Consider the following 8,509-nt stretch of genomic DNA (forward strand, 5'->3'; position numbering starts at 1 on the left):
TAGGTAAGCAAGATGAAGTATGCTTTTCTATACTAGGAATAAAGGGTTGAAAAGATAAAGGCAAATATATTTGCATACATAGGTAATTTTATAAAATCAACTGTCATCTGCTGTGCAGACCTCAGTCCTATCTACCATCTCACCAAAATATTTCCCAGGGTTATCTCCTCAGTTCCTCCACCATCTTGGTAATCACCAGCAAGAATGAATAAATCATAGTATATTTACAGAAAAAAATAGTATTCCACATTTAAAACAATAAATTACTTCTGCAGAAACAACATAGATAAAACTAAAAAAAAAAGTTGATCAAAAGAAATGAGACACCAAATAGAAGATACTATATGATCCAATTTACATAAAATTCAACAATGGAGAAAATTGATGAATATTAATAAAAAGAATAGAACAGTGGAAGGCTTAGGTACTGGTGGGCAGAACATGGAATTGACAGGAAGGAGCTTGGGGATGCTTTGGGGTGCTGGGAAAATGTATGTCTTAATATGGACAGAGCTTGGAGGGGAACGTGTGTATATGTGTATTCATCCACCTGTGCAGTTTATATTCACTTTATGTATAGTGTATACTTCATTGTATTCAGTTACATTCAGATGTAGGAATTATGGAATCAGAATATCATAGTCTGTTTCCACCTTTTCCCTCATAAACACTGGTACATTGAACAAGCTCAGATCTGAGAACTTCTGATTTCTCATCTGCACAGGATTAATATAGAAAAACTGCACTAGATCATTAAGCCATTAGTGCAGTAATCAACACAGAGTAGGTCTTCAATACTTCAGTAAATGGTAAATGGCAATTAACGGTGTCTCTGTTGTTGCTGCCATTGTAACTATTATTACTATTATTTCTTTGGATGTGGAGTTTTTTGTTTGTTCTTTTGCCTAGTTCTCTGCCTTTCAGACTATCTCCTCTAGAGAAGAGATTCAAAAATCATGCAATGGATGAATTCCTTGGCATTTCTGACATAGCAATGTCATATTAGAATTAATTCAAGGTTTGAGGGTTTTGTACTTTCAAGAAAGGAAGCTTTGAGGGGACTAAAGTCCCTTACAGGAAGTTTGAGCTCTACAAAATGTTCCTAAAAATAGACTGTGTACCTCTGAACAGACCACAGGGGAGACTGTACCAGCCAGAATCAAAAACTCACACTGCAAAACCAGCCTGGAAGGAAGGTTTATACTGAGGGCTGTAATGCTGAGGGAAGAACCGTGTAGACCTGCATGTTCACTGTAATCAACTGGACACCCGTTGTTAGTCTGCATCTAATGTGTGGTACTGTATTAAAAGTTCAGTTATGGTTATTATTTTGGCAAGCTGGATGCTCAGAAGTGGCAGTGGCCGTGTGTCAGCTGAAATTCATATTACTGAGCCCATGCATGGATCTTATTGAGAAAGGACACTGACTGAAGTCTTTGTGTTGGATCATTTTAATTACTGAGAACTCCCTACTGTCTAATGGCCTTTTGATGGGTATCAGCTTGGAAAGCCATTATTTTCAACCATGGCACATTTTGAAATGTCCAGTCATATCTTTTCCAAAACAATTTTGCTTCCAATCCTTCAGCAACGTTTCTTCAAAGTCCTGATAATCTGTCAAACCTAGAGTCAATGTCATTGAATTTCCAATCTCTCCTCGCAAAGAGACAGTATTAGTTTGTTTCAGTTGCTTATAAAAAAAATACCTGAAACTGGGTAATTTGTAAAAAAAACAAATGTATTTTTTACAGTTTCAGAGCCTGGGAAAGGCAAAGTGCAGGGAATACATCTGGTGAGAGCTTTGTTGGAGTGTAGTGACTTTTCACAGCAAAGCAGCATGTCACATGGAGGATGGCAGAAGCAGACAGAGAGAGAACTCCTTATGAGCTCTCCTTCTGAAGTCCTCAGAACCATATCCATGACCACCGTTAAACCATCAACCTATGAATCCATTTACTAGGGCATAGTCCTCACAGTCTAATCACCTCTTTGAAGCCCCACTTTTCAACTACAATGATAGAATTCCCATCCTTTTAAGATTGTTACAGTGGGGACCAAGGCTTAATGAGATGGGAAGACACCCAATCCACGGCATTCCACCCCTGACACCCCAAAATTCAATCCTTTTTACATATAAATGTACTCATTACATACCCAAAGTCTTAACTCGTTTCAATGCAGAAGTCCAAAGTCCAAAGTCCTACCTGTGAAATCAAAACAACTTATCTACATCTAAGATACAATGGTGGGACAAACATAGGGTACATATTACCATTCAAAAGAAAAAAGAAATAGACCAAAAGAAATGGGTACTATGTCCTAAGCAATTCCTAAATCCAAGAGAGCAGGTAGTGAATGTTAAAGCTGGTGAATCACGCTCCATGACTCCATGGTCCAAATTCTCTGCATTCTGGTGTGTGGTTGGCCCTCCAAGTCCTCAGGCAGCTTCACTTCTACGGCTTTCTTGGTCTCAGGGCAGGCATCAGCTCTCTCAGACTGGCATTGGATGCTGGTAGCTCAATAATCCTGGAGTCTCCATAGTGGTCCCACTCTCATGGCTGTACTAGGCATGGCACTGGTGAGGGTTTCCTGCTGCAACTCAGACCCCATATATCCACTTGGCATTGCTTTAGTGAAGGCTGCATGCAACGACTCTGCCTTTGTGACAGGTCTCTTCCCAGGCCTCCAGGCTTTTCCATACATCCTTTGAAATCAGGGTAGAGGCTCCCAACCCTCCACAGCTCTGGCCTCCTGTGAGCCTGCAGACCTAGCACCCCTTGGATACTGCCAAGGCTTGCAACACCCCACTACTCTGGTACCAATATTCTGTATTAGTCTGTCTCTGTTGCTAATAACAAAATACCTGAAACTGGATAATTTGTAAAGAAACAATATTGATTCCTTACATTTTCAGAGGCTGGGAAATGCAAAGCCCATGGAATCCATCAGTTGAGAGTCACGTTGGTGGGTAGTGATTTTTCACAGCAAAGTAGGGTGTCACATGGAGGATGGCAGAAGCACAGAGAGAGAGAGCATGATGAGAGCTCCTTATGTGCTGTCCTTTTAAAGTTCTCAGAACCACACCTATGACCACATTTAGACCATAACTCATTAATCCATTTACTAGGGCATGATCCTCACAATCTAATCATCTCTTCAGGGCCCCATCTTTCAATTACCATAATAGGATTTGCCACCCTCTTAACACTGTCACAGAGAGGACCAAACTTCAATGAGCATGGAGGGACATCCAATCCACAGCAGTGACCATCAGATGTACCCTTGGAGATTCTCCACTGTCATGATTTCCATTCTTCTAGGGTATCCCTGACTATGACAGTGGTGTGACATCAGTCCAGCATAAATCACCTGACAAATATCAAGGCAAAAAAGTGTCTCTAAATCCAGAAAAAATTCAGAAAAAGAAGGAAACATCTAGATTAGCTTGGTGTTGCTGCATTACTCACACATAAACAAGTGCATATTTAAATATGTACAGACAATTATGTATCAATTAAATGTACACACACCTATATGTGTATTGTAAATGTATATGCGAATTTCCTACAAATTATGTAAATTTACTCTTTTACTCAAACATCATTTAGTGTTAATTTCTTAATATCTTCATGAATGGGTTACTGAGCATTCATATTGAGGCCATACATTTTAGTAAAATACATTTGTCTATATGTGTAGATGTGGAAATATTGTATTGACCAGAATATGCACAATAATGTTTGGTAACAAACCACTCAAAACTCAGTGGTTTATAACACTGAGCATTTATTTTCATGTTCGTGGACCTTCCTGTTAACAGTGACTGGCTGGTGCAGGTGCGGCTCCACTGGGGGCCTCTGCAGGAAGCACTGAGCGTGCCTCCAGCCTGTGGATTGCATTTGATCTGAGGCAAAGACTGAAAGACAGCAACACCTCAGGACACAACATTCTTACAGTAAGTTACAGGAGTGAACAGAATCCTCAGAGAGCTGAACAATAAGGCCAATATTCGATCATGCTATTGACATTTGTTTATGTTTTTTATCCTTTACAATGTAAAAAACATTTTGAAATATAGTATTTAGTTAATTAGAAAGTAAATATGGGTGCGCTTTTTTTAACATGAGGCTCACTAAAAAGTAGATTTTCATTCAGTGTCTCAGGTGATTCTGCTGTTTTGCATCTGTAATAAGCTGTCTGTGATGCTGATGATGCTGCTGAAATCCAGACGAATTTTGAGTATGAAGGAAAATAATGCTACACCCATGTTTAGTTTTTGTTTTTATTTTTCTTGAGAAAGATTTTCATGTCTGTCAAGGAATAGTTGTATATTTATTGCAATTTACTCTTTTTCTAATGCCTCTATGACATAATGAAGTTTTCTTGCTGTGATCCTACCTTGCCAGTGATACCTAGAAGCACTTCCACGAGTATTGTGGGGCCGTGCCCTAAATGACAAAATTCTGAGAGTTGGGGATATAGTTACCATACTGAGCAGTCTGGACTTAACTCCACATCGTAACCATCACTTCTGAAAGCACATTTCTCAAACTCCTGTTCCCTCGCTGATTTCTTTGCTGAATGAGGGGCCCTTCCTGACATTTGGGAGTCAGAAGAGGAGGATTCATAACTCACCACAGGACCTGTAGGAAGACACGTGGGCAAGGGTGAGGACGGGAAAGTCACCTGGTGAGGGGATGCAGGCAGCTGAGAGCATCTGCACCCCCACCATTGGGCTTCACAGTCAGGTCTAAGCACCACATGGTTAGGCAGCCTGTACCTTTAGTGGCAGATGCACTCGAGATTCTCAGGGAGCACCAGAGAATCCCCCATTTCTTGCATCTTATTCTCTAACTGTTCTTGACATTGAAAAGATGTAGTTGGTCCCAGAATTCCCTGTATTTAAAAAAAATCCTGTTTAAAATACCAAAAGTAGCTTCTCCTTTGCTCCATGAACTTAGACTGAGGCTGGAAACCAGACTCTTCAGAGGTAGTGATCTCTGCCCTTTATTAAATCAAGATATGTACACTCACGTCGGTGCTGCTAGGGCTGAGAAGGGGAAAGAGAATTTGTAGAGGAGCCTCCCTGGCCCCTTCTTCCAAAACCTACCAGGGACCTTCACAGCCTGGCTGCATCTGGGAAATGCTCTCAGCAGACGGAGGCACCAGGAGGAGCAGCTGAGGCAGCCCAGCCTCACACTTCTGCTTTCCTGGGGGTTTATGTATGGGCTTGTAACACTGTGGGAGGGTTATTATAACCCTGTTGACAGTAATAAGTTCCAATATCATCAGCTTCCAGGCTGCTGATGGTAAGAGTAAAATCTGTCCCTGATCCACTGCCACTGAACCTTGATGAGACCCCACTTTGTAAATTAGATGCATCATAGATCAGGAGCTTGGGAGCCTTCCCTGGTTTCTGTTGATACCAGGCTAAGTACTTGCTAATGCCCTGACTAGCCTGGCAAGTGATGGTGACTGTGTCTCCTAGAGATGCAGACAGGGAGGATGGAGACTGGGTCATCTGGATGTCACATCTGGCACCTGAGATTAGAAACATAAAGACAAACATCCACATGATTAATCATGTTATATGGGGGCCTCCCTGAAGAGCTACTAGTATTGAACTAACAGAACAAGTAAACTCCTAGTGTTCTCCCTCCTTACCTGGGAACCAGAGCAGAAGGAGCCCGAGGAGCTGAGCGGAGGCCCCCATGTCCATGCTGTGTCCTGATTGTGACTGGCTCCTGGACAGGTTGTAAGCAGCCTGTGAATAAGTCTTCAGGACAGTGGGCTGTGCTCTGGGAACATGCAAATCTGCTCAGCTGCAAGCATGAATTATCTCAATAACTCAGCTCAGGCCCAGGTGTCCCGAGAATGTCTATGGCAACACAAATTTGCCTGCAGAGAATGTGTCTTTCCCTGGGGGCAACAGAGCAGAATTGTTCTGCTGTCCTGTGGGTAGAGTGTTATCTTGCTGTCTTTATGGTTCATGAGCTGCTTTTCTTGTTTGCTTTTCCTCAGATAAATGGCTTGTCAGGGAAACACATTTTCAGAAACTACAAGAAATTCTAAAATTCCCTGCATTTGCCTGTGGACCTTAATGAAGCCAGAGATGATCTTCTGAACTAATTCCCTAAAATCCTTGGTGTGATAAATCATCAGCCCTTATAACCAAATATGCAATTGGGTATTAGGAGAATAAATAGATAAGTGATAGATTTATTTATTTTATTTAAAAAGAAAGAGAAGCAAAAATATTGAAAATATACTTTATGAAATTCAGTGTCATGATTTGCAAAGAGGGTGTACGCCATCACTAACCTGTCATCTCCAGATAAGTGATTCTTGTTCTCCAGTTCTGAGTGCTTTTTTCACTACTTCCATCAAGGCCATCCAACATCAGGGATATTCTCCCTCCAAATCTGAAAAAATCTCACCTAATTTTCTAGCTGTTTGTGTCATTACACATTTCTATGTCCGATGTGTTCTGAGTTTTTGGATCACTCCATAAACCTCCATATTCCTACATCACCAATTTCTTCTAGTTTCTAAGATGAAGAAATTCTTAATTGCTGGATTTCGGGCATTTGACTGAAGCAGGTTTGTGAGAAAAAGCATGCAGCACAGTGAAGGAGAAAGCCAAGGTATTGCACTAGGTGTTGGAGCCCACACAGTATTGGAAATGGCATTCACGGTGTGAGGTGGAGAGAAAAGCCCAGCATGGGGTGTTGAAAGTAGAGTGGACTGAGGAGAGTGTCCCACATGGGAGTGCAGGATGTGGAGACTACCTCCTCCTACTAATACACAGGCAAGTGGTATTAGGGCTAATGCAGGTGTGGGGTGTTTAAAAATCTTATCTTCAAAGGGAGTGTAGGTGGAAAAGACAACAGCAGGTTGGTTTTACACAGAGGGATTGATCAAACAAGTCAAAGCAGTGAGGATAATTAGAGCCAACATTTTCACTATTGTAGAAAAGTTACAAATATGAAAAGGAATAATAATAGAATAAACTGTGATTTGGGATTGGATTTAGAGGTAGTGTAAATTCATAGTTTTTTATAGATATAAAAATGTCTGTGGATAGACAGACAGATAGATAGATAGTAGTTCATTTTCCCAGAAACAATGTTTGAGGAAATGGAGTAAGTTCAGTCAGGCCCTCTCACCTCATATCCGGCTGGATGTGTTTCAGCATATCTGTGGAAAACAAGTTATGTAAGAGTAGAGTTAGTGCGCATGTGCACCCACGTACCCCTTGGCTCACTGCCACTATTGTGTAGGTTGGCATATAAGACAACGGCTTTGGACCACTGGTGGCAGGGATTGTTTGAAATAAAGTATGTCTACTTTGCCCATGGCTACTCAGTTTTTCTTTCACTTACCTGACTCATGCCCTGCACAGCACTTGGTAGTGGGGTCTGTGACCCAGCCCGACAATTGGCATAGTTCGGTGGCAGGATCTGAGCAGGTAAGGATGCCACAGGCCCCTCAGGAAGGGGAGGATATGTGGCTGCCTTCAAGCATGTGGTATCAGGTGTCTGCATTCCTGTGGACTTGGGCTCCACTGGAAATATTGGACCAAGTAGACAAGTCCCCTGTGAGAATCGAGAAAGCACTCCAGGTCCTGAGCTCCACAGTAAAGGATGAAGAGCCCTGGAAAGCAGCTGGTCAGATGGGCTGGCAGACGCTTACTGCACTGTCAGCCCACATGGATCGGGCCCTCCATGACACGGCATGACTGAGAGAGTTGACAGGGGAGACAGAGCTGCTGGAGACGTGGGTACATGTTCTGGAGGCAAAAGTGCCACAACAGGGTGCTCCTGATGCTGAAGCCGAGGACCATGACGAAGCCAAGGGTGAGTACATTCATCTGGAGGAGACCATATGCCTCTGGGCATGATCCGTAATCCAGCAGAAACTAAAGCATGAACAGCCCACGGGACAAGGTGGACAACCTGTGGGCAATCCACAAGTGACCCAATTCACTACCTATGTTCCCTATACTTAAGCTGAGTTGTTGGACTTAGGCAAAGAGGCAGAACCCCTCTCTGCCTGGCTTTTGTAGTTGTGGGACCAAGGGGTGGATGGCGTGATATGCTCTGGTGAGGAGATGGAGAAGCTGGTGTCAATCACCACGCATCCGTCCCTGTGGCAGCGGTTACAGAATAGCCTCAGATACGCCCAGGAGCAAGGAACCACTCCTTGATGGAATGGGAGAATGCAGCCATCTGGAACATGTGGACAAACACCGGAGATCTGCCCGAAACTGTGAGAAAATGGCAGACATACAACAAGCTGGTCCAGGTGATTTGGGAGTGGGGATGCGACAGGCCATGTTCAATGTGAATACCCGGGGCCCAGATGACGAACACGTTACAGGTGGCATGAGGGACGTGGTGCTACAAAATGCTCCATCAGTGCCCTTTGGGTCACTGGTGGCTATATTGGCCTCATATGTTGGGCACCCTATACATGAAGTAAAAACTATGATGGCAAGTCTGGGCAAGGC

At 42.8% G+C, this 8,509-nt stretch overlaps 1 gene segment (V, D, J or C); it reads right to left on the reverse strand.

The window, feature by feature from the left end:
• Positions 1-5,218: 5,218 nt before the first annotated feature.
• Positions 5,219-5,719, reverse strand: LOC134362609 (immunoglobulin kappa variable 1-39-like). The segment is given in 2 exon segments: positions 5,219-5,541; positions 5,665-5,719. Coding segments are annotated over 2 exon segments (378 nt in total).
• Between the last annotated feature and the right edge of the window lie 2,790 nt (positions 5,720-8,509).

The sequence above is a fragment of the Cynocephalus volans genome, chromosome 14 (assembly GCF_027409185.1).
Source record: "Cynocephalus volans isolate mCynVol1 chromosome 14, mCynVol1.pri, whole genome shotgun sequence".
In the NCBI taxonomy this organism is placed as follows: domain Eukaryota; kingdom Metazoa; phylum Chordata; class Mammalia; order Dermoptera; family Cynocephalidae; genus Cynocephalus; species Cynocephalus volans.